This window comes from Falco rusticolus, chromosome 3 (genome assembly GCF_015220075.1).
Source record: "Falco rusticolus isolate bFalRus1 chromosome 3, bFalRus1.pri, whole genome shotgun sequence".
NCBI lineage: Eukaryota > Metazoa > Chordata > Aves > Falconiformes > Falconidae > Falco > Falco rusticolus.
In genome coordinates, this window is record NC_051189.1 from 103,794,685 (window position 1) to 103,821,266 (window position 26,582).

Genomic DNA, 26,582 nt, shown 5'->3' on the forward strand with positions numbered 1-26,582 from the left:
AACTCTTATTTTGGCTGTTTCTCCATGTATCCCTCAGAATTTGGGTTTGTGCTGGGTTTTGGTTTTGTCTTGTTACCGCCTGTGCGGAGACTACATTGTGGAGTTCAAGTGATGTTGTTTTGTGCTGTACTGTGGCATTTGTATTCTGCTTTTGTTTTGAGCTGGAGGGAGGAAAATCCAGAGGAATAGTTTAAATCCATCTGAAAGAGACTGCATTCCTCTCCTTATGTAGGGGCTTTCCCTGGCAAGACTGCTGTTGAGCTGTGTTTGCATTAAGGATCCCCATACCAGTACCATCCCAGCACAGAGTGCAAGTGGGCGCCGGATCCTTGCTCATTTTCTCTTCCCTTCATCTCTGTCCCCCGTGGCGAGTGTTGCTGTGTGCTATCATCTTCTCCACTGGCGGCTTGTAGTGGGGTGCGGTTAGGAAAGGGTTGTGTGGAAATTCCTGCAATGAGCCCCAGCCCTTCCACCCCCACGCACTACCCTGGGAGAGACCCAGATGAGCAAGGTGACTCATCCAAGGCTGGCTGAATCCTGGGGCTGCTTGCGGGGAGGGGGGGTATGAAAGGCCCCCAGGCAAGGCAGCCAGGCAGCTGGGGGTGGAGCTGCTGCTCGGTTTGCTGCTCTTTTTTACACAGCTGAAAGCACAGGGACCTCGTAGGGTGCAGGGGAGATGGTTTTCAGTTGGCTTGAGAAATCGGTAGGAGAGGGGCACTGCGGGGAGAGAGGAGGGGCACCTAATGGGATGCTTGACGCATCTCTGCCTTCTGTAGTAAGTACAGCAGGGCCAGTTAATGTCATTGTGTGCTGTGTCATGCCATTGCGGGGCTTCTCCAGCACCACTGCAGGTATCGTACTGAGCTGGCATGTAATGACTGACCTTGCTGCGTCCTTCCTGATCTGTTATGGTGGTGAGAAGGCAGGAGCAGTAGCAGCAGCAGAGGTATGTTTCGGATCTGGAGGTTAGCCACTGCCCCAGCTGTTGCTTGGCGCTCTCTTCTGAGCTCAGCTTCGAAGAGTCCCTGTCACAGCCTGGACCACTGTTTTTCATCCTTTGGTCTGCTGATCTTACCTGGTGTTTGGACTCTTGAGCGTCTCTGGGATATAATCAGGGAAAGCAAGCCTGTTACCAGGAAATTTAAGTTCAGTCTGCAGGGGTCCAGTCCTTCACTGAAAATATTCAAGATTCAGCAGATCAGAAGCATTTGAAAACCAGTGGCTCAAACTTCCAGGTTTTTTTGCGTTATCTAAGCTACTTCTGGGGCAGGGTCCACACAGGGAGAAGACCTGGAGCCAGATACGGTCTGTGTCTTTGTCTTGTTCTTCAGACTAGGAGAGAATTGGTGCTGTGTGCCTCTGGAAGTGGTGATTGTGGAGAGCAGAAATCAGGTCTGCTTTCAGGATTTAAATGGCTCTAAACTTGGGTGGGGATAAGGCAGGGAGAAGAGAATCCCCTCATTTCTTACCCCCTCCCTGGGAAATGTGGGGAAGGTACTGGCATTTGACTGTGCTTTTCCCCTGCCTTCTGGACGTCCAGGAGCACAGGTGTGTGCCTAGTAGAAATGTGTGAAGACATGTGCATGCTAATGGCACCTAAATATAGCAGCTGCTCTGTGCTCCTGTTAACCTGTCAAATGACTCCTCACTCTCCTGGGCTTTGTCAAATGATAGATATTACTCAACTCCATGACTAATTCCCCATGGAGGGCCCCTAAAGAGCTATAGAAAACAAGTCCTCTATCGCTCTGGGGTACAAACCATTATGTCGTTTTTCTGAATTCGGCTAATGAGAGGAGAAGCTCCTGTAGATAGACTGCAGACAGGGAGTCCTCCAGCAGGTTTTCTCCGTAGCAGCCTGGCGCCCTTATGAGGAGGCATATGCAGCATTTCTTGCAACGCTTTGAAACTGTATGCCTGGGTGTCTGCAGGAAAGACCAAAGCTGTTAATTGGAACTGGTGATTTCTGCAGGAGGAAGATGTGATGGAAACATGCCTAGGGTGGGATTTCACTTTCACTTTCATGGACTGCTCAAATGCAGATGCTTGCCGGGTAAAACAGAGCTGCTTAACAGCACACAAGGGGATCATGCGACTGCAGAGAAGTCTGTCTTCTTGGAACTGCAGGGGGGGAATTAGGATTGGCAGAGTCTAACTGGTAAAGCTTGTATTTAGCTGGGATTTTTGTTTTAACAGGCCCAGAAAATCACCAACTAAATAATAATTCGGGACCTTAAATTTGCTCTCCAGCACCTCTGATGGCAAAGTATACCCAAGTACATTTATTCAAGAAGGAAGACTGCCACCTGTTGAGTCACAAATTTCCCCTCCTTCAGAAAGCTTAGTATAGGGTGCAGCTCAGCATCATTCATGTGATGGGAAGGAGCCACAGCCTGAGGTGGTATACTCATGCAAGAGAAAGCAAAAGTGTATGTGCTAGAAAACTCTGTGGTTTTTATTTTCGTTTTTTACAGATGTGTTTTAAAGCAGTGAATGTCATTTGCAGAAGTTGACATCAGCAAGCTTCCAAATATAGACCCTTTTCTGGAGGAAGTTCTTTGTTTAAAAAAACGAAGAAAACCTACAAGACTTACAAATAGTTATGGGCAACTTATGTTAACATGGCTTTATGTACATTAGACTGTTTGATGATTTAGTGGCTTTGAGTAAAAGAAATTGCTAGACTTGCTTCAGAGTAAGTGTTGGCTGTGTGAGCAGGTTTGCTTCTTGAAGTCTCTGTCCATGGTTGGAGTATTGCTGGGAGCGACATAAGACCATGCTGTCTCTGCCAGCAGCACAGTGGCAGACTGTTCCCCACCTTAGGGAAATGCTTAAATGCCTAAGAGGGAAATACCAGTTTCCAGACAAAATGTTTCACCTTTAAAAACATGCCCCCCCTTCTCCTTTTTTTTTGTTCCGATTAATTTATTTCTTGTTTTCACTCCCGTGAGAGATGAAATTTTTTCCACCTGCTCAGAAAACTCTTACCTTTGGTATTTTTTTTTTCCTTTTCTTTGCAGCTTCTTGTTTTTTATGCTTTTGATGAATTATTTACCTCTCCTGGGTTTTTTTATTTTGTTTGGGTTTTTTTTAATATATATTCTCTTTGTGTTTATCTTCAAAACATACAACTCCCAATACTCCCTACTTCCATTCAGTACTCATCGGAGAGCCATTGTATTTGTTGGTCATTTATTTCCCAGTGTTATATTTTTATATACAGATGCATTGTAAATCATGCAGTATCATCTCATGTTGCTCCTGATGTGCTGAGCCAACCAGTTGTTTATTTCTGTGAGCAGTTTTGTGAGTACACACAGTCTGAGTGGAACTCGTGGTTCTGGGTGCTGCACAGTCACAGCGAATGATGAGCTCAGCCTCAGTGCCTGCAGAACACCTGTGTGAGGCAACCAGGTAGACTGCTTGAGTTCAGGACAAAGATACAGGTATAGGGTGTTGCACACAGTTCTTCACAGCCTGCAAGCAGCAGTATCAGATCTTCCTTCAGGTAATCACAAGTAGATCTCAGCTAGGTTTCTTTTTCAGGGGTGCACTGGTTACTGAGTGGTGGGAGCACCAGATTTGGAGACAGGACCATTCCGTTCTAGTCTTGGATTCTTTACCATTTTACTGTGTGAGGATGAGCAAGTTGTCCCACCATACTTTTCCTTGGTCTCACTTGCCTAGATGATGATGTAAAAGCACTTTGTAGCAAGAACTGCATGCCCTTTTTTGCAAAAGATGCAGGCCTTGAAAGTGAAAGGCTACAGACAACTGCAAAGTGCTGTTACTGATACACTAGAGTTGGACTTTAATGTTTGCGCATTGTGTGTGTTGAGTGAGAAGAATGGGTTTCACACTGTGATTCGAGGGGCTGCACCTTGTGAAGCTGATAATTGGTTCCTTTTTGTTGTCCTTGTTAGAGCTGTTGCGACGCCCACAGCAAGTTGTCTGTCTAACACCCAATTTTTTATACAGAGCAGCAGAGCTGGGAAGTTCACTGTACTGTCTCTGGAATAGGTTCCCTCTCTCCTGGCAGTTAATCAGCACATGTAATCTGGTTTCTGAGTAGGAGTGGGATATGAGAGCAACTTGATCTTGAAGGACTGACTTTCCTGTTGAGGTGGACTTTCAAATGTGTTCTGGTAGCTGCCGTGTAGCAAGCAGTTACTGTGAAGCCCATAAAAGTGCACCATGGAGTGAAACATCTGCCCACTACACCAGTAGGTTGTGGGAGATGCATCCTTGCCTTGATTAGCTTGTGTTAAGGATGAGTGTCATCCTCAGTCATGACATACCTCTTCCTGGTGCTCTCAGCCATGCAGCACTTTGATGGACTAAGGGCATGTCAGCCCTTAGCAGTGCCAAGGAGTGAGGGATTCCCCTGAGTCAAAGAAGCTAAGCAGGAATTTGGCATGCTTTTAGCCTCATGCCTGATACTCTCAGACTCTTTCCTTTCATTAATTCCACTCTGTGCTGCAGCTGAAGAGCACGTATTAAAACTCTAAGGAGGCATGTCTAGTAGTTGTTCAAAATCAGTTAATTTTTTATTGGATTTGAAGTCAGACTTCATGGGCCAAAGCTATCCCTAGAGGACTTGGGATGGGGAACTGCAGGCAGTCGGGACTTATTCTGGATAATTGACTTTCTCTTCTGTGTCCCCCCTCACTCTCAGATTCACCTAACAAACCTCCCTATCTTTGCTTCTCTGCAGTGCTGAGGCTGAGAGGCCTTTGTCCCCAGCAGCCCCAGACATCAAGATGTATTAAATTAAACATACACACACATCACAGGCCTGAGGCTGTTAACCCCCCATGCACACAATAATCCATTTGTGGTTTAAGTAGAATAACTTATGTTTGGACCGATCTAGCCCAATTCATTTCCACACCTGCGGGAGTGACCTTCAAAACTTGCTCGAGGCTCTGTCTCAAAAGTCGTTTTCTCATTAGTGGAAATGAAATGTATTGTGGAGCTATTGCTCTGTCTCTGCATCTCTGGGGAGATGAGTGCAGAATAACACTTCTAGTCCTGCCCACAAATCACACCAGGCCACCTCACTCCCAGACGGTTTTCTAGAAAACCCTCTTCCCTGACTCCTCCTCCCTTCCCCTCCGCAGTAATGTAATTAAGATTAAAGAAGGTCCTTGCAGCCTTTCCCCAAAGGCTGTGATGAGCAGGGGCTGCCATCTCAAATGCTTTGGGCGCCTGGGCGTGCCGGCGGGCAGGGCAGGGCCCTGCGGTGGCTCACGGCCTCCTGCCGCCACCCCCCAAGCCCACCACCCCCCAAGCCCACCACCCCCCAAGCCTGGCACAGTCTGCTCTGCCCCCTTGGTCCCCCTGATCACTTCATCTGCTTTTGCCTGGCCTTGTGGCTGGCCGGACCCAGGACTGGATTTCTTTTAAAACAATACAATTTATTCCCAGAATAAACATGCTGTAGGATTGCTTGGTCTGGTACTGGTGTTTACTTCCAGCTGACATCCCTCTCTTGTACTACTGTTAAGAGCATAAGGGGGAAAAAAAGCCCCAAACCCTCCTGTTGTGCTTCGAATCCTTGCCATCCATCAACCAGGGGTCACAGTAACTGCAGATCATATGCTCCGGTCTCAAAAACTGCAGGAAATCAGTCTTTGTTACATGGAAAATAAAGCAGTCTATGGGGAAAATAACCATAAATGTTCATTATTTGTACAGGAAAATCAATTTGTAGGCCAATTGACCAAATAAAGTAATACAATTTGCTGGGAAATCCCCCAGGTGTGGCAGGCAGATCATGAAGTGGAAATGGAAGCAGTGGTTTTTGTAGGTAGTTTGTGGTGGTTTGGGGGTGAGGGGGCTGTGGGGAAGGGGGACAAAGCTTTAGGAAAAGGAATAAAACTACAGAAAAGAGTCCCTTTAGCTGTGCAGCCAGTTGAAGGAAAGGTACTAGTGAGAGGAGGAGAAGGGGAAATGGTCCTTGTCATGCTTTAGTATCGCAGAGGGTGCTGGAAGGCGGTAGTGGTGACACCATACCCCATGTGGCAGCAAGGACGGTGCTCTCCTGATGGGTGACAGGCTACCAAGAGAGGCCCTGTGGAACGACGTGCGGTACATGTGCTCTAGCAGTAGGAGCAGAGGAGCAGCAGGCACACAACCTTCTCGGTTCTCCCTCTGTTGTCATCTACCCAGCAAATCTTGGGCAAGTCATTGCCATTGTGCAGGTTGTGTGTGTGGAGTAAAATCAGGTAGTTGCCCCAAAATGACTTTTAAGGGGGTTTGTTGAGTAGTAAAGGCTTTTTGCAGCCTTAGCACAGAACCGATTGTTTCTGAACAGTAACACGCAAGGCTGGTGATGGGCGCTCTGTGCCCAGGCAGCACTTTGTCCCAGGTGCATGTTGACACTGGTCAAGTTAAAAAAGCTAGGGATCAGTTTGTCAGTCAGTCTCTTCCAATTGCCTGAACCAGATCCTTTGTGCTTCCTTAAGCGGCAGCTGTGTGCCTGCGCACATCTGAAGGTAGTGAGATTAGGAGGCAGAGAGGGACACCTTCAGCTGTTTTTCACTTGAAAGGATGCATTTATGACCCTAGCACTAGAAGGCATTGCTAAGGTATTGTAGTCCGTTCCTGTGATAGTTAAAAAAGGTCCACAGAGCTGCTTTTCCCCACTGGATGTGCATATATTGTCTTTGGAAGTGCAACAGGCTGCTCCTGGCTCTGCAGCCCTTCTCTGTGTGACTTAGCTCATCACCTTATGTATCTTCATCACACTTTGCACCACTGTTAAATGGACCTCCTGCTCCTCACCAGCCTCCCAGATGTGTTAAACCCCCTTAAATAACAAAAGCTTATAAAACACGTGGTGCTTTCTAGATGAAAGTATTGCAGAACGGCAGGGTCACTGTAGCAGATGATAGGCTTGTTGCCTCCGATTTCACTTGCTTTTGGCTCTCGGTGACAGGGAAGAGGCTCCAGGGAAGCTATGGCTTCACTCTTGTGCATGCAGCAGGTGTCAGAGCTTTTGATTTGTAAAAAAGGGGCCTTTCAAAGCCTTGAGTAGGCTTGCAGGGTACCGTCTGTTCATACGAACTCCACCAATCGGGCCACATGTGTGAATGAACTGCACCTTACTCTGTTTTGTTTTGGTATTGATAGTTTAAAAGCATGAAGTCTACTTAAACACCAGGCATTTTTTTTTTTTGCAAAAGTGGAAGCAATGCCTTAATTAGTATTTGTAGTTTTCTTGTTTGCTTTGGATTTTCAGTTTGCTTGGCTGTTGGAGAGTTGAGTCATTCTGAGGAAACTTTGTGGGCAGACCTGGCTGTTGCTTACTCAGTAAGTGGCAGCTCTTTCCTCAGATTCCTCTGATCTGCTCTTCAGTGCTGGCATCAGACTTGAAACACTACAGTATGGGGATCCATTTATATCTTTTACCAGCCTGAATGATCCCTGTGCAGGTGTTAACTGAATGCTTGCGCTTAAGGTTATTGAAGAGGCTTATCTACTGTCCAGGGAGGATGGTGCTATATTGCTGGGTGGTCCTGTCATGGAGGCAGATGTCGCTGATATTTGGCACCAGCCTCCTTGGGGAATACTAAGATGCAATGCAAATCTCTGGTTACTCTGTCTCCGCTGTGTGGAGCAGCTGCTGTTTCTTTGCTCTCGTCGGTTTGGTTGCTTCAATTTTGAGGGAAACTGCTGGGAAATATATTTCTTTAAAGCTGAGAAAAATTGCCCTTGGGTTAGTTTCCATCTCGTTCTGCCTGTGACAGGAGTGGTCCAGCTGTGGGGATGGACAGAAGACCTTTCTTGGGTTAGTCTTATGCCAGGGTGTTTGAGGTGAGTATGGCTGGGGTTAGGGACTGACAGCCTGCAAGTTCCACTGATGCCCCTATGAGTTTATGTTTTCGAAGTCATCGGTGATCATGGGACACTTCAGTATTTTGGAAGACCAGCTTAGGATTATGTTGGACCTGATGTTTCCAAAAGAACCAGCTGTAGCTCTCATTAACTACAGCAGCAGCAAAAGCTTCTGCCATATGGACAACTAAAGAAGAGGAGGAACTGACTCAACAAATCCAGGTCTGTCTCTCCCATTAAGTGAAGATCATAATGATTGAACTTTGTAAAACACACTGAACTGTTTAGATAAAGCCTGTTTTGGTTTCTATTAAAGCAGCAACATGCATTTTGGGAAGAACTGTTTTAACGTTTCTGTTTGATCTCTGTGAAAGTTGGTCTTTATGACAGTGAAGACTTATCAAAAAGAAAAAAAAAAAGCTCAAAACAGAACTTGAGGCAGAAATTGCACTCTACCCAATGAAAAGCTGCAGTGGCTGGTCCTCATTCTTGTAGGACCCGAACAAAGCCTGGTCTGTCTCCTTTTGGCCGAGCAGGCTGTGAGCCACACTTTGAAATTTCAAGAATCTAAAAAAAATGCTTTAAGCTTGTGTCTCCAGAGCAGAATAAAAGTATAAACCCCAGTCAAATTCCTCTTGATGAAATATTTTAGTCTTGCTGGGAAAGGCCATGCTCTCTTGGACCTGATGTAATGAAACTTTGGAGTGAAACATTAATACCGGGGGGAATGACGGACAATTATTTTGTTCTCTTGTCTTTCTGTTACTCAAAAGGTACTGCAGTGAGGTGTGTGAAAAGCAGGGAAAACGTCTGAAAGCTTCTGTGCCCTTTTGCTCCTTGTCTCTTCACTAGAGAGGAGGAGCAGGAAAGGAAAGAAAAAAGAGACAAATATGTAAGTTTTGCTTTTGTTTAAGAGATAGCATCAGTGTACCACATCCTCCGCTGGTTGACTTACTCCGTTAATACTGACGTACATTGCCTGAGGACCTGGCTTCATATCTGTGCTTCCTTCTTTGCAACCTCAAACTGAAATGGACAAAGTTACTTGATGTGGAACAGACACAGAAAACAAAGCCTAGGCCACTTTTCAGCCTTCTTCCAAAGAATTTTTGAAAACAGGTAGCTCCAAAGGACTGATAGATTTCCTATCTTAGAGTTGCCTCCCTTCAAAGACTGGAAATTCCAGTTGGCTTTTCCAGAAAAGCATAGCTCTCACTCTATTAACAAATTATCCCTTAGGCTTTATAACTCACTCAGAGGTAATAAATGGGAAATGTTCCCTTCTGTTCACAGATCTTGTTCATCTGTTTCTTTAGGGCTTCTGAAAATAATGTTGTTAATATTGATGGGAAGAGCAGCAGCTCTACTTCTGTACTCAAAAGTGTGACTTTCTTTTGGTTTAAAACATACATATTTTCTCCAATTACAGTAATACCTACAGCCCTGTTTCTATGCAGAGCCTCAGACTCAACACATTATTCTCTGCTCCAAAGAGCTTACAATGTAAACAGTACAGAGAAACAGGTACAAGTGAGAGAGAAAGTGTTACTAATGGCTTTTTCTAGCAGGGAGACTGAGCACAGTGGGGTCAGGTGAGTTCTCTGGGATCAACACCAGGAAATTGTGGTTAAGAGTAATTTTCTCCTTCGATATACTTTCCCTCTCTCCAAAGATAAAACACCCTAAAAATGGGCCTGGACTGTCTGTGCTGGAATTGGTATCTTCTGTCTTAAACCAGTTGATGACAACTCAAAACTATTAATGAGGAATCATTAGACCTCAGGAGCCGGCTGGAGTAGTTATTCCCAGAATCTGTTGTCCCCCTGGCTGCAGCTCTTAGACCTGCCTGGCTGTGCTGAGTTGCCTCCTCACGTTGCCTCTAGCCATTGCCAGAACTTGTAAACCACTTTCCTGAGACTCTGACAAAGAGTGCGACGTGGTCCCCAAAACCTGCAAAGAATCTTAGTAATCTGTACTGCCTTATATTTTTGCCTGGGCATGGCTGTCTGTTCTCTTCTGCTCTGTCTGTACTTCAGGCCATCCCTCCTGTGCCGGAACAACTTCCAGTGTAACACTGGTGTTACTGGAAAGTGATGATAAATAATCAGCTTATTAGTGGTCAGGTTAAAGGGTGGGACTGCGGCTGACAAGGAGGGGAGGAAGGCAGATGCGGCGGAAGGCTGTCGACTGTTGTTTTATTCATTCGTTCTTTACTGAACACTGTAGCAGGAGGTGAGATGAGAGCCTGGAGAGCTGCTTCTGTCTGTGACCTCAGCTTTGACGGAGATGCTGGTAAGCGCAGGGCAGCAGAACTGCGCCTGTACCGGATTTGCTCCCGAAACAGTCAGCCTGGTAGTGCGTTGGCCCAAACGCCTAATGAAGGCCCAGGGGAGAGTGGAGGATTATCTTGGAAGGCAACTTGACCCTTTCTTAGGTGTTTACACTAATCACAGCTGAAGGTAAATGCAGACTCTTGTCAGTTATCCTACAGGGGAATATGTGGGCTCCATTGCTGCGTGATTTTCCTAATTAAAGCCATTTGACTAGGTTTGCTATTCAAAAAAGTAAAAGGAAAATATTCCAGGCTCTCAGAACCTCCCCCTTTCCTTTTCCCTATCTTTATTATCAATAAAAAGAGAGAGAAAATGCTGTCTGGACTTGAGGATTTCCTTCACATATGGAAAAGATTTAGCATTCTTCAGCTCCCAGCATTGGCAGTGCACAAACGTCCCCTCTTACCTTCCCCCAGCATTCCCTGTCTGCTCCCTCTATTTCCCAGATCTACGTATGCAGAAAGAATGCGTGTGCTGTTGCTTCTGCAAGGGTGTTTTTTTAATCCAATAGAAACTATATTTGAGAGTTGAGTCACAGGCACGTGAATCGTCTTGTAAACAGCTTTGATATTTTTATCGGTGGGCAAACTCTTTGTGCATTTGCATTTTTGTGCTTTTTTTCTGGTACTGATTTGGATGCTGAAGAAGCGGTGTCCATAGGGACTGCACCTGCTCAGCCTCCTGGGTCAATTCCCAATGGGATCAAATGTCCAGAGTTTGGCTGGCAGTTAATGTGGACTGGCAAAAGCTTTGCTTTCATGTGCATTTTTTTTTCCATGGAGCTTTTTGTCTTGCAGCTCTCATAGCAAAGGCCTTTCCATTGCTGGGATCAATTAAATGTTCACCAGGGACTCTCTCTGCAAGGAATCTTTCCTTTTCTGGCTGACTTTGAATGTCACACCAGGGCGTTCAGCTGTTTTGACCTTGTTGCAGTAGCTCCCAGGGCAGGAAACCTTTCCTAACCCTCCCTTCCTGTCTCTCCCCCAAGCCCTGTGCTCTCTGCCCGTCATTCCATCTGCAGGCTCTCCCAGGGCTCTTATGCAACAGTTTGGGTTTTGGTATTCTTGGCTGGGAGAACACGGCTCCAGGGGAGAGCTGTGAGGGGGTTGGATGGGTGGCGGGAGAAAGATTTTATTTTGTAATGCTACTGACCTTGCTTAGCCACACACAGCGGAATTTTCTCTCCGCTCTTTGGAAGGGGAAGAAATATCACCACGGTTTTCTTTGCCATCTTTCTGATGGTCCTTTGCTTTCATGACAGAACGTTCAGGCTTCCAGGCTTCACCACACAGGTAACCTACCACTGTTCCCAAGTTGTTGGGCTTTTTTTATTTGTAGTTGCATCTCTAGACTTGGGTAATCAGTAACTTTTAATAGCGTTGGTACCCATCTGATTTTTCCTGGGGAAAGGAAATATGCCTGCCTGTGATTTTTGAAAACAAAGCAACCCCCCACCCAGACAATACTTAGAGAGGCAATGAAAGCAATTAATGGTGTCAAAAGACCCTAGGAGGGTGAAGTGGTGAGTGACTGAGGGCTGGAGTGACGCAGGAATGGCTGGGTGGGTAGCTGAATGTGTCTGGGGAATAGAGGGTTATTGACTCAAACTCCAGCTGTGCTTCGTTAGCTGGAATCATAACCCACAAAATTAATATTTAACAATGTATAAAGGGAAGGGAGTCCTAATACGTGAGGCAGTTCTGCAGTGCCCTCAACACTCACCCTTGCAAAAAGCTTTGGAGAATTGCAGAGGCATTTTACTTTTTAGTACACTAATTAAAGAGAGGGTAAGTGATACTCCGTGTTCCATGCCCCCACCCTCTGTCCAAGGGGTGGGGGAAATCCTTGTGTTGTGAAAGGAAGGTGCATGCTCTGAAGAGGTTTCCTCTGATCTGAGTCAGCGTTTGTCCTGAAAGCAAACATCTTTGCTCTCAGGCACCGAAGAGGTTGTTGGAGGGTTTGTTGCAGGGAAGGGGAGAGTACCTGTGCAGTAGCTCTGCAGCAGCATTTTGAGGGGCTAGCTATATTTCACCCCCAGACGTATGTGTTGAGGACAGGTCCTCAGTGGGGATCCTGTGTTCCCCCTGTGCATAGGAGATGTTATCTCTTCCTTGTATCACCTGTCTGTAGTCCCTGTGCCAGGGGGCTGGCAGGCAACCTGGCTCTGCTGGACCAAGCTATAAGACGTATTTACGGCTGCGTATACTTCATCTTTTTGCTGGAGGTGCTGCACCTGTACTAACAGCTGTTGGCTCTGCAGCTATAGAAAATGCTCCTCTGACCTGCTGGCCAAAACACTCCTACTAGTTTAAGCAAGCCAGCTGGCAAAGCGCACCTTCCCCCTTTCCTTCATGTGTGTAAAAATGGAGTTACTTAACAGGGGGGAGCTGGAGTCCCAAGATGCCTGGCTCTTTGGTGGCAGGAGATTATTGATTGTTTTTTTTTCCCAAGCATGAGACATCCCAATGAATATCAACAAATTGGGAGGCAGTTTTCTTTTTCAAAATATTCGAACTTTCTTATAGGGTTCATGGTTCAACATCAGCATCCCTTTAAAGTATGAGATCACTCTGTAATGGCACACAAACACAAGCTTTTTAAATGTGAGATTATAAGGCTTACATCAAATATCTATAAATCGTCATGCACCTCCCCATACATAGCGATGCCACTGCAGTCTCTGGGTGGGTTCTCGTACGTAACACCACTCTGCTAAGTGCATACTTCACTACCTGCCGCTGTGTGGCAAGTGATAGTTGATAACTCTGAATCTGAGTAACTGTAGGTATCTTGATATACTGCTCAGTTCTGTAGGTACATTCCTGTCCTGTAAGCTGTCTGTACAACTGGCAAAGGACTTCAGCAAAAGCCAGGGTCATAGCAATGAATCCTTGGATAGAGTGCTTCTCACAAATGAGTGGTTTTTATTTGCAGCTTGGACTAGTGCCCTTTCAAGTCAATGGAAAGACAATTGATTGTAGCAGGTTCTGGACCAGGCTTCTGGCTACTTTTGTGCTTAATTTAAAAGTAATGTGTATCTACTGGTGAATGCCTCTAAACAGATTAAGAAAGCGCAATTGATTCAAAACTGACTATAGGTGAACATAAAAGGCAAAATTGATTGGCTAAGTCTATTATAATTTTCTGGGAATGGAGAAACGTAATAAATAAATAAATAAATAAATAAAATGCCCCAATGGCAGAAATACAAAGTAAACACAACTTTAAAACATGTGTTGCTGGTGCTGGAATGCAGATGCTTACGAGGGCACTGGAACCACTGTGGCCCTGGTTCGGATGTTGTCCATGTCTGGGCCCTGGTCAGAACAAAAGTACTACTGTTTATCTGTGACCAGAGGTTGCGGCAGATGCAGATTCTGTTTTCCATTCCTTTTCATTCGTCTTTTAAGGGAAGAAGCTTTCTGTGTGTTAGGTGATACCTGTATAGGTAGGTATATGCCTATTTGATTATTACATAATTGGTGCATATATATGTGTGTATATATAGGTGTCTGTATATATGCAGCAGCTTTAGGTGTAGGGATACAATTTACAGAAAGGCAAAGAATAAGCATTCTGGGGAGCAGGGGGAAGGGGGATCCTGTGTTCCTGGTCTGATGGGCTGTTTCTCTAGGTTTAGTGCCTCCCTGTTTGCTGCACTCTCACTCTTGTTAAGGCTGATGAGTCCCTGGGCAGTCACTGAGACCTGGTAACTGCTCAAAGGTACCATAATGACCATAAAATGATTTTTAGTATCTGATCAGCGCTGTTCTCTTTAGCTTGTGAAGTCACAGCAGAGAGTGAATTGCAATTATTTTGAAGTGGAAATTTGCACACCCTCCGTCCCCTCCCCCCTTAATTGTTATGATAAATTGCAACTTCAGAAAACTATGTAAAGCTTTGGTGTGATAAAGCTCATGCTGATATCAAACCCTAGCTTTTCATCATGACAGAAATCCAGTGCAAATACTGACCTCCTTGCTTTTTCTTTCCTTCCTCTCACTCTTCCCTTTCTCTCCTCTTCTGTTCCCTACTGCCCTTTTGACGCTGTGCTAGCTACAGTTACTAAGGTGGCTTCAGACAGAGGTGAGCTTTGCACATTTGCTCTATGCACTGGAGCAGAAAAGGGGGCAGGGGTGGAAATCTATCTGTACGCGAAGAAGTATTTAAGGCTGGGAGATGCACTGTTTGTGTTGCATGTTCCTCCTGGGGACAGACAGTGAGAAACCTCTTTGCAAAGGGCCATGTGAGTGGGTCTCTGCTGCTGTTTAAGGGGAGCCTGCAGGGGCAAGGGAAAAGCACTTGCTGTTTGTCACATAGATGCAGTTGGCTCCTCCCACCATAGCAATTCATCTTGTGCAGGTGGGTCTCTGGGAGCCCCCAGCAGTAATCAGAGTACGGATATTCTCCTGTGTCTGAGTCTGGGCATTTGGATTCACTACAGAGCCTGCTGCAGCTTTTGTATCCAAGTTTGGTACTTGGGATACTTGGAGATGTGGGAGCATTCACCTTGTTGCTGTCCACAGGTGTGTTTTTCCTCTTTGCATCTCTCTCAAGAGGAAAGTGCGTGTCTTTTTCCTTGTATACACGTTTTCCCATTTTTAAGCCAGTTTGGCCCACTGTGCTTTGCTCCCTTGGGTGTCTGCTGTTCACAGACAGCTGCGTTCTTGGCTTGGATGTGCATCAGAATGGAAAAGCTAATGTGCCTCCTTGGGGTGATGCCTTCCAGATGGATTTGGCTAATTATCACAATGATTAGGGCTCCCCTTTAATGACCACAACTGGAATTTATTGACAGAGGTAAACAAGAAGTTTTTGTTTTGTATTTGTGTAAAGTTCTTAATTTGTTTAATTAAAAAAACATGGGCTCTTCTATCACTTAGTCTTCCTCTGTTCTCCCCTGCAGAGAGCCTGACTGGCTTTCCCAGGACGTTTTCATTTTCCTAGGTTTAGCTGCAAAGTTGGAGTCGATGTTTCAGAGAAACTATTATTAGTTAAATGTTACTCTGTACTTACTTGATCTCTTTCAGACACCTTCCTTCCTTTTCTTCCAATCCTTGCTAAAAATGGTTCTTTTCTATGACTTGTCCTATTGAAGGAAGTATGCCTACATACCTGTACAAAGAATGTGCATGAAACTGTGCTTTCCTTTGCTTTGCTGTGGTTCCCTTCCTAATTTCATGATTTTGTTTGCTAAAATTTTAAATTCTGTGAGCAATGACATTACAGTCTCCCTGGATTTCCACTGTATACCTTCCACTGTAAGTGCTCATATTATGGCTCTCTGTCTTGGTCAATCACAGATCAAGCTGGATACCCCAAGTTCTAGAAACAGGGTCTATCACAGTGAGACCTAAAAACCCAACATGCTGTAGCTAGGCTCATACCTTCTTGTGGATCAGGCACAAAGGGTGCAGGGGCAGAGTAATAGTTGCAGAAGAAAGGAGGTTTGGACCAGGGTCATGCTGTGCAAGGTTCCGTACACAAATACACATGCAGTGGAAAAGCAGCTTGTGCCTCCTGGGAGTTTTCCTCTTGTTTATTTGTGTCTTGTCAGAAGTGGATTGTTGAGGGGGAAGTATGCTGCCAGGACCACCTAGGGAAAGGCTGCACAAGGCAAGACCTGCTAGATTCATCTGAACATGCAAATGAACAGTGAAAAGTAGCCTCAGTAATTCCCGTTTAAATTGATGTGGACTGTTCACTGGTGTGAGAGACAAACCTGCTGCTGGCTGGCATAGGCAGTTTTCCCTTTGCAGTCCAAAGTGTTCTGGATTACTTGGATCCCATCTTCCCAGGGCTACTGGCAAAGGTTTAATTTAACCTATTTTGCTATGTTAATGTGCAACATTTGGTAGGAAATACTCTGGAGAGAGAGATTGGTGCTAATTCTGCTGCCGTCTTCCTTTCCTCTTGGTGTAGAGGAGACACAAGCTAGGAATGAAGAGGTGGGGAGAGTGCATGACTTGAATATTAGAACTGGAAGAACTAGATGTAAATATGCCCCTGCTGAAAAGTGTTTTGCAAAGCAAACACAGCCAGTGTCCACCCGGCATACCAGTTTGAAACCTGCAAAGACTTAACAGCATTGCCTTCACGGGGCAGCTGTTTGAGAGGAGCTGCTTGGTTCTGGGTTGCCTAACCAAATTCTTGTTTTCTTCTCTTTTCCTCCTGCCCTTTCCCATTCCAACTAATTCCATCCCGTGCCAGAACCGGGGTCGCCTGGCAGAGAAGAGGACGATCCCCCTACCTCCAACCAGGATCCTGAAGAAAGAGCTGACCTCAATTTTCTCACACAGTGATGACAGTGAAGAGAGTGATAAGAGCAATGGTCAACACCCTGAAGTAAAGCAGGAGGAGGATCTCCATATCAGTATCATGAAAAGAAGGTACTTTCCTGCTAGGGAGTGCTGCATTGCAAGAGCAAAGACAGAGAAAACCGGGCAGCAGGTGACCAGCCTTTGTGGACCAATACCGCCCAGGCTGCCCGAAGGAGTCACACCCAGGGCCTGAAATTAAAGTGCAGATGTCACATTATAGCTCAGAAAGAGTAGTTGGGTCCTCTTTTCTACTTGCTTATTCCTGTTTGGGGTGAGTAGGACTCTATGGGGCCTTGCACCTTGCATTTGCACTAAAGGCATCTGTACTTGCAGACTAAATTTTATTTCACCCTCTGTCCAGCATTCTGTATCTTTGTGTCTGGCGAGGCCAATGAATTGCAAGACCAAGAAGTCATCTGTGGGCCTTTTTCATAGCTCTGAAAATACACAGAGCTGTATGGGCCTGAAGTCCTGCCTTTTGCTTTCAGTTGTCCCCAAATTCTGATGTCATATGAACTGGATAGTTTAACGTTGAGGAACAAAGTTTGGCAAGGAGGTAGCAGCAGTGGTGGTGGATGTATGTTCTTCATTACAAGTGTCAAAAGAGCATAGCCATGTCTCCCTGATCCTCAGTGCCTCTGTAATCTAAAACTAGAAGTAATGGAGTTGCAGTAGGCAAAGGGTCACTCAGATACTGGGGCTTACCACAGTACTTAACGTATTTTCACCGTGTCTTTCTCAGTACCATACACATTCATCCTGGAATCATGCAGATTTAAAGGAAGAGGAGAAAGGATTGTCTTGAGTTACATTCTGGCAACTGTCACTTGGGCTGTCATGTGTAGTCTCAGTGCCCATAATACTCAGCTGCAAAATTTTGGGTTCTCTCATCCCTCTGAAGAAATATGATGTTTAGAAAACCTGTAACTACAGGAAAATAAATACCTAAAGGCACCATGTCTCAGCCTCCCATGCATATCATTGCAACTCATCTTGATTGTCATCTTCCTCTGGTGCATAAAATCACTCAGATTCTAAGACAAGCCCTATAAAAACAGAGGAGTGGAAACCGAAGGCATGTAATTGCTTTTCTTATGTTTTATGTGTTTCTTGCTCCTCAGTAGATAAGCTATTTTCCCCGCTTGCCTTCCAACAGATGCTGGTACATCAGCAACCGAGAGCTTGAAAGTAGGGAGACAAAACAGTAACCAGCTCTTCTCATAAAACACACCTGTAATTAAAGTCTGGGTTTATCATTGCAGCTGTCCAACAGCCATGTTCAAGGGTTATCGCTTGGAAATGAAAAGGTGTTTGGGGAATGCATCTTCACTGTGCATGTACACAGGAGCCACAGAGGAGAAAGATCCCTCCTAATCAGTTTTGGTAAACTGCCCTTCTTCTCCTGCCCCTTTTAATTATGCTTCTAATTCTGCAAAATTACAGTGCTAGATTGTCTCATTAGGAGGGAGAACAACATGATAACTGTGTAATTGATATGCTGGGCCCCCCAAATATAAAGTGCTCTTATCTTGAATCTTTAATTACTGTAATTACTTTGCCTTGTTTATTAGGAAATGAACAAAAAATACTTAATAGTTGTTAGCCAGTGGTCCCCTAGCTTACCATTTCTGTGCTCTCAGTACTTTTCAATCAGTTTGCCTGAAGGTCTCTTGTTTCAGCTTTGTCTTGATTCCTTTGAGGAGAGCCACAGTTCTTACCAGGTAGGTTAGGCTCTCGTTGTTTTTGTGCAGTTCTTTTCATTTTCCTGGGAGCTCTGATACATTCTGTGGGGGAAAAGCTAAAAGGGCAAAGCTGGAGCAAACAGGCCAGGCAGCACTCTTGGCGAGTGCAGTGATAGCAGAAAAGCAGGGCACGTAATTCAGTGCTTGATGTCCGCGCAGGGAACATCGACTGCTCAAATCCCCCAGCATTTCCAAGCAGTTTGGCCCTTACAAACGGGTCCCGCACCCTCCTGTCCCAAGGCGGGGGAGGACTGGCTGTTTCCACCCGCCAAAGAGCAATGAATGGAAAGTGACCTGACCCCACTCCAGCACAGCCTGGCTGGGGGAGCAGGCTCTGGCTCTCTTCCCAGTGCCATTAGCGGCCCGGGGACTGGGGTGGAAGGTGTGATGGGGCTGGCTCCAGAGAGAGCAGCAGCAGCGGCATACAGGCTAGACAGCTCGCAGACATGACAGCTGGGGCCTGGCAGAGACAGTGCCCCATCTGCTTTCTGTTTTTAATTCACCTGTTGTATCCTCCCCAGTTGGTGATGGATTGGGCTGAGGTTTTATTGTCTCCCACTGAGAGGAAGAAATAGGTTAAACTGTGATAGTAGGAAAACAAGGTCAAGGCCTGAGCAAACCAGTGTTTTCCTCTGGTACCCCTGGATGGCCCTCGTGCACATCTGCATGCATTTACCATTATAAACAGTTGGATTGTGGCCTTGAACATGATTGCCTTTTCTTTTTATTTCCAATTTCCTTTGAATTGACTGTTTCTCTCCAACGTTGGCAGAAGGCGTTCTGCTGCTTTGAGGTCTGGGCATTGGTGAAGAGAAGACTCTAGGGATTAGAGTAGGAGTTGGAAGCTTAGTTTCTTAGCTAGTCCTTCATCCTAGCCTTTGGCAGTGATTTTCTCTGTGATCTTAGGCAATTGCCCATGGTGATGGCCTTCCGAGGAGGTCTGAGGCAGAGAAAACCTGCCTTACGATGTTCTTGCAGTCCTAGAAAGGAGCTGAGACCTGTAATGACCACAGAAGTTTCAGCGCATGCCAACTTTTTTCATGACCAAGTCCTTGCAAAGACTTTGCTGTCTTGCCTATATGTAATTAAGTTAAGGGAGCCAAGCCTGACACTGAAGTGAGCTTGGCTCATCTGCTTTGAAATCCAGGTGACCCAAGCTTAAAGGTGAATGTTTTCATCTTGTACTGAGACCCCTTGAGTCCTCTTTAGCCTGCTTTGCAGGGTGTGCTAAGTAGCCTTTGTGTTATGCCTCCTGTCTGGAAGACACAGGGCTTAAAATCTTGTCTCATATAACCAGAGGCATCTGCTGAGCTTGATACCATAGCCTGATACCCAGACTGTAAGCACTCAGCTCTGAAGATTATTGGGACAGCACTGCAGAGGAAAATCCTTTTTCTTTCAATCAGATTTCAGGTTCCTGAAAATCTTGCTCTTTTACAGCATTGCCTACATACAACAATTGCATTGCCTTAATTACTGTGGTTTGGTTAAATTGTGCTGACTCCTGGTGAGAACGGTTGTCTGGCTATGAAAATAGCTTTTCCTATTTGGGGAAAAGAATTAGTATAGGGCATTTTTATACCGATACACTTGTGTCACCTGTATGGTTATTTTAGTTGTAACAATACTGGCATAGCTGAACTGGTACAGGAACTGTGTACAGCAGACTCCAGTTAGAAACTTTGGCTTCATGAAGGCTTTTTCCTTTCTCACTCCCCAGAAAGCTAAACTAAAAGTTATGCCAGCAAGCTTTCTTGTTACTGCTCTCTGGTTTATCCTAAACAGAAAATAAGCAAATGCAGATGTTTGAGACTACGAATTACATTGCTCTGCAATAGTTTGGGGAGCATTAACTTCTTTACACTCACTGGGAGATTCTAGCCAACACTGATGAATGCATTACCTCAGGAACAGTCGGTGTGCTTTTTCACACTGAGGTTCAAACTGCCTTTGAGGATCACCATTATGTTATTCCAAGAATCTCCAAACAGAGGAAAGCCAGTGTAGCCAGAGAGTAAGGTTCAGCTTTAACAGTAAGAGCCTCACATGCTGTTGGATTTAAACCCAGCATTGTCTTGTGGGTGCATGAATTTAATTTCAATTTTAAAGAACGGCTGTTTTCATTAGTATGGGAGGGGAGAGAAAGAGAAGAGGGGAAACGTAATGATAGCATCTGAGATTTAACAGGGTAGGTTGGGACCTGTTCACACAGAGCTTTGTCTTAGGTTGGGAACTGTTCACATGGAGCTTTGTCTAAGTCCCCAGCAAAATATGATGGCATGGCTAATAATGAAGCAGTAATACTTGAGCACCTGTTTAAAATCGTAAAGAGTTTTTGACCTGACCTGTCTCTGAAGTAACCTTTATGAGTATCAGTAAACACACACACTGGACTGAGAAGTAGGCAAGATAGGTGCAAATGGACGTGTACGGAGAAAATGAATTTAGAATTCTTTTGTTAAAGAAAAAGAGGATTGGGAGCAAAAGTAGGAGCTGATTGTACAATGAGAACACACAACGGGCTGGGTTCCTTTCAAATACTGCTCTGAAATAAAATCCATTTTAAAATGACAGAACATTGTTATTTTGAAATAACAAGAGTTGTCCTGTAACAGGGCATCTGTGCAACGAGAAGCAGATTTCTGGAGAATCTCATACTGCCCTTAAGTCCTTTCTCCTTTTTCTCTGTCACCCCCCACCACACCTCCAAAGCTTTTCTGGCTGCGTCAGCAGGATGACCACGGTGTCTAGCACCTGGCATGGGATTAGTGTTACTTCAAACCAGAGGACAGCATTTGAAATGAAGGTGCTTACACAAGGAATGGTGGAACAGTGTCGCCTTGCACCTATTCACACATGAGTGTGGAGAGGCCAGACGGAGGCAAGTTGCTCTCCCCTGTTCCTCAGCATTCCTCACCTCACAGACCAGCTTTACGGCATTCTCCTCACTCAGCATCCATTTTCTAATAGTGAAATTACTGACCTCCACTAAGCCTTAATGGCTAGTGGCTGTCAGCCTTTCCACTGCCTGCCTCTCTTAAGTGGAAAGCTATTTCTTATATCCCATAAGGCTGCTGCTCTTTGACTCCCTAATTGATTGAAGATCAAACCCGAGCACCCCCCCATGATATCTGTCACATGCACCTGCTTATAATACAGAGCCATGAGGTCCCAGTGCCTTCCCAGCTGATGTGCAATGTGCACAGTGTTCCCTGTGCCTTCCTTCTCTTGCTTGGCCTCTTCCTGAAATGCTCCCAGACAGTCCACCCTGGTGCTGCCCTGGGACAAGAGCCGTATGACATCCCTGCTCCTGGTGGAGCTCAGTTTCAAGGCAGGATATGCCAAACAACACTGCTTTTCACCTGCTGCCGAAGCCAGAGCATGTCTGGGGTCTGAGTTAAGCTGACAAGGCTCTTCCAGGCAGCAGACAACTGAGGAGAGACCAGACACATGACTCTGCAGGGCTCTGGGCTCCAGCCGTGAATCAGGCTCTCAGATTAGATTCGACAGCCCTTCAATTGCCATGACTCAAGAGAAGGAGGGAGGCAGGGCCCCTCTTGTGGCTGGTGGCATATTTTGCTGCTTTATGATACTTTTCTTTCACAGCTTTCACTGATTATTTTCTGTCAGTCCCTTCTTCCTTCCTCTGCAACCCTTTATTCTTTCTCCTTTCTCTTTCCTTGCCCCTTCCCTCTTTTTCTCTGAACCATGCACCACAATAACAGTCACCATATTCAATAAATATATTAATGATCACTCTGGGAAGCAGAGGCTGGACTTGGTCCAGAGTGCCAGGAAGCAGTCATTGACCTAATGAGAACATATATTTAAGGGGGGGCAGAGAGAGAGAAAATGTCTACTTACTTCTCAGGGATGCTCTAAGACAAAATGTAACGAACAGCAAGAAACCCTTCTTGCCTAGGAAGGAGATATGAGAAGGAAAGGTGAAGTGTGACAATGAAAGCAAATAAAATCTTGACCCGCAAGGGGTCTTGGCTGCTCTCTGTACCTCCTTGTATATGACCCTTGCAACATCAGTTCCATGGTGGAGAATAACACCGGTGCCCCAAGTCCAAGTCTCGGTCTGGCTGCAATTTTAAGGTCATTCTACCAGCCATCAGGTATGAGGATTCCTGGAGGACCCTAGCCCTGTTCATTGCTTGCACAAGCTTCCTCATGTTGGCTGCCTGAAAACAGCGTGATGTGGATATAGGGAGACTGGAAGCTGATGCAGTGATATATGCGAAGAGTAGGGAGGAGTGAGGAGCTAGCTCTGACCATCCAGCTGAGCAGGCTGCATAATTCCACCTGCAAATAGACCTTCCCAAGCTGCTTACCTGCAGCACTGTGATTTGCATTGCGTGGTCCTCCCTGTGTGCCTGAGTGCTCGGCTTTTCCATGCAAGGTGGTGGTACCCAAGGCCTGACCCACTGAATTCCCAATGACTGTGGTGGCCCGTGCCAGTTGAGCAGAAGTCCTTAATTCACCTTTTTGCCAACACTGTCCTTTCACTGCAGTCTTCTAAATCAGAGGCTGTGGAGAAACCTTGTCAGTATTTTTCTCTTCTCTGTGGCCTTGCCTGTGCTCAAAAAGCAGAAAGGTACAGACAAAGGAAGTGTTTGTCTTATAATTAAATAGGAGTAGAAAGGGACAGTTGTGGGTAAGAGATGGGGCTGTGATGGGTTCTCCTTGTGGCAGTCGTGACCTGTTCCTATAGCTGGATGCTGCCCGGTGTTCTCTACAACTTACATGGCCTATGTATTGGTTACGCAGCATGCACTTGGGACAGTGGGGCTGGAGAGGAATAAAGCTGGGTTAATTATCATTGAAATATATATATAAAATACACAGCTGTGGGCTGGCTTCAGGGGCGGGGACGGGGGTGGTTGGCTGATGTAGATCAGGTGCAGCTGTGGCTGGTTCTGGTAAGGGGTTGGGCAGCTAATGAAGAGGGAGCAGCCAAGGAAGAGAGAGTGGAAGAAGCATGAGAAGACAGAGCGCACCCTGGAAGAGGAGAGACTAGGAGAAGGCAGCAGAGGGACTGGCATGAAGAGTATGTTGGTATGTGATGGTAAAAGACCTTGTTGCAGCTGGCTAGTTTGGAGAGTGCTGCAGCACAGGGCGAGCCAAAGGGAGCAGCAGAAAGCAGGTCGGCCACAGCACAGAAGCTCAGCTGCAGAATGAGGTTGCTACTGCCCCTGGAGTGATAAGATGTTAGGGGGATGGCCTGACTCACCCTGTTGGCCTCTTCCAGGTTGTCACTGTGGTGCTGAAAGCTTGCAGGAACTGCTAGGGTAAAAAAAGAAATTACAGGGAAGGAAAAAAACCAACATAAAAATTAAAAACTGTCCCAGCTGCTCTCTATTATTTTGCCAGCTCTGTCACTTTCTTTTCTGTGCTGGATTCTCATTCCAGTACAGGCTCCAGAGATACCTTCAACAGCCTCAAGTCCTTCCTGTTAAAGTTTGTTTCACATACATGTATAAGCAATTTCAGTCTTTGCACAGACCAAACCCTGACATTCTTGTCCCTGCTTGCTGAAGTGCCTGATGCAGTAGTTTGTTACTCCCCCAGCTTGCGTACCCCTCAGCCCACGCTCCCTGCTTACGGAGCTGTGCAGGGAGCCCATCTTCCATTCCTGTGGGGCCCACCTGGCCATTTTTATTAAACACTTGCTAACTGATCACACTGTGTCTGAGACCTTGGGTAGGTGAGGAGGTGGGAGAGGCAGTAGCAGCAGTAGCACCCTTGCTTGCCTGGCTATGGTTTTTATTCCCCCCCCCTTCTGTTTCTGTTATTAATTTGTTAGGGACTGGCTCCTACTCACCACTTTTTATACAACCCAAGGACAGGCTTGTGTAGCTGATAGTTTGCAAATTTTTAGTAATTTGATTTCAATTGGATGAATAACCCTTTAAAGCAAGATGTACATTAGCCTCAGAAATCTAATTGGTGATAACGGCACAGAGATGTGGAATGAGTGCTTGGTTCTGCTCCCTATCGCTCTCCCCTCCCACCCAAAAAAAGATAATTAGAATTTAATTTCATTCTCACCTATTCATTTGTCTAAATATGAGTGTTTAATTATCCATCTCAGCAGATAGCTATGTGTGCCTCTATGTGGATCTGAGCTATTCCTTTGGTATGAGGTTTTCCCTCCCCCCTACTTACAACTCTGATGCAGTGTTCTTACACTTTGAAGTTTAGCTGTGCTAAGTCTCATTATGAGACTTGCCTTTGCCCAATGCTCAGGAGCACTACCTGCAGTCTGCCCATGTCAGTAGCTACAACAGACCACAAGAAGTTAAAACGTATGGAAGGCTGAGAGTTTAACTTGGAGACTAAACCCCAAGAGAGAGCCAGGAGCCCGGGCAAGCTCCTGCTCTGCTGCCAGCTCCCTTGGCTGCGTGAGCAAATCATCTCACCCTCTGTCCTTGTGCCCCCTTGGGCAGTGCCAAAGCTGGGAGGAGCCCGCCTGCTTCTTTGGCATTTGGGTGGGATGTGGACCCTCCTGTTACGGTACAGGTTGTGCAGTCTCAGGATCTGAGCCAGAGAGCTGGAAGTGATGGCACTGTGGATGGGAGCTTCTGAATGAGGTGTGTCAGCTGCACAAGTAAAAGGAGCGTTGCAGCCCTGCTTTGAAAGTCCAGTGTGAATAATGCTTTTTACCTGCCTGGGTAGTGTTGTAACATGTTATAATGACATATAACATTGTGAGCTCCAGAGCAGAGCATCTGTGGAAATGAGAGGCAGGTAGGTAGCTGAGTGTTAGGGTGAGGCAGGATGGCTGGTGGTGTGGCAGAGCGGGATGCTGTGCTGCTGTGGGTCTGTGTCTGCCAGCTGCACAGGCTCCGTGAGCCCTGCCGAGCGCACACAGCGGTGTAACGGGAGCACGTACGTGCTGCAGAGTGGGCTGTGGCCCCCTGTTAGGCTCTGAACACTGCCTGGGGGAAGTGCATGTTGCTTTCAGAGGCCCACGGGGCAGCTTACCTTAAACATAGGTTTTCAGAATTGATTTTTTTTTTATTGGGAATGGGATCATGGAGTTTTAATCAGACAAACATGGTGCTGAATCTACATACAGCTCAGGGCCAAACCCTTTCAGTTTTTTTGAGGGCACTGAAGAATGTTTTATGGACAGAGAAGTAGGGGAGGCACAGGGTTCCGTTCCAGAGCTGCAGTTTGTTTTCCAGCTGGTCCCACAGTGTTCATTGCTGTCCGGCACCTGGAGCTCTCCCCACTTCCACTCTGCAGCTGCCAGGATCTGATCTGCACAGCACAAGGTGCAGAGCTGGAGTTAAAGGGGGTTTGTAAATGTTTTGTGTATGGAGGAAATCTTGTACTCTAGGAAGCAGCTAGGCTTAACCACCCCGCACTCCCTTGTGAGCAGGCCAGACCCTTCTGGGCAGTAAGGGCTTTGGCTGCCTTAAATTTGCTTTGAACTTTGCATTCAGGTCAGCTTACCTGGAGAGCCCAAACGTGTCCCAGAGTTTGACCAAACTACAGTTCATGGGAATATTACTCAATGCCCCAGTTTGGCCTGTCTTTAGCAGAAAGTTTTCAAATGTCTGAATTTTAACTTAGAAGAACAACTGTTACTGATGTAAGCTCAGTAGCTGGGAAGTACCTATCCCGTCTCTGTTTGCAAATAAAATGTGGGGAAGCTGGGAAGCTGGGACAGGTTTTCTAAACTGCTACATATGAGGAAGAAGAAGAATAGGAAAAATGAGGTACATGTGGAACTACTAAGTACAGTTCTGAGCATAGCTTTATCAGTGGAAGTTAATATCTACTAAAATCTAACAATCCCCTAAAAGAACTACTGAGAGTGCAACCAGGCTGCTTTTCTGAGCCAGACTTGCAGGAAGAGTGCAAAACGCGTGCTATCACATTAGTAAAACTTGCAGCAGCAGCATGTCTTGGATGTGAAATTATTTCCGTGCTAAGATTTGTTTTCAGTTGATTTCTGAACTAGGCTGAAGCAGGGGCAGCCATTCAGGAAGGCACTTAAACAGACACTCAAACCTGAGTTAAGCCCCATTGACTTCGCTCGTCATGCTTAAGTGTTTTCAGGCCCAATTCAAAGCACATTGAGATTGGAAGAAGGGCTCGCTCTTAATTCAGCAGGTTTTAGATTAGGCTTTTTCTGCAGTCAGGTGGTCTTCAGCTACACACTATTGCTTTTTCTAGTTGAGGACAGAGGCAGGAGTGCTGTAGGGATACACAAAATGCACAAAAATGCATTTGGCCTCTGATACTTGTGATGTTTGCAGCCACTTATGTTTAATGCTGTTGGGAATGTACATCTGCAGGAGCTGATGTATACACACAGCTAAGGAACGAGCATG

General features: G+C 45.9%; 1 protein-coding gene across 1 annotated transcript in view; it reads left to right on the forward strand.

Moving 5' to 3' along the window:
• SAMD11 (sterile alpha motif domain containing 11) overlaps nt 1-26,582 on the forward strand; it is a 128,016-nt gene that overhangs the window by 21,591 nt on the left and 79,843 nt on the right. The window contains 1 exon segment of the mRNA XM_037380763.1: nt 16,383-16,561. Within this exon segment, the coding sequence (XP_037236660.1) occupies nt 16,383-16,561 (179 nt within the window).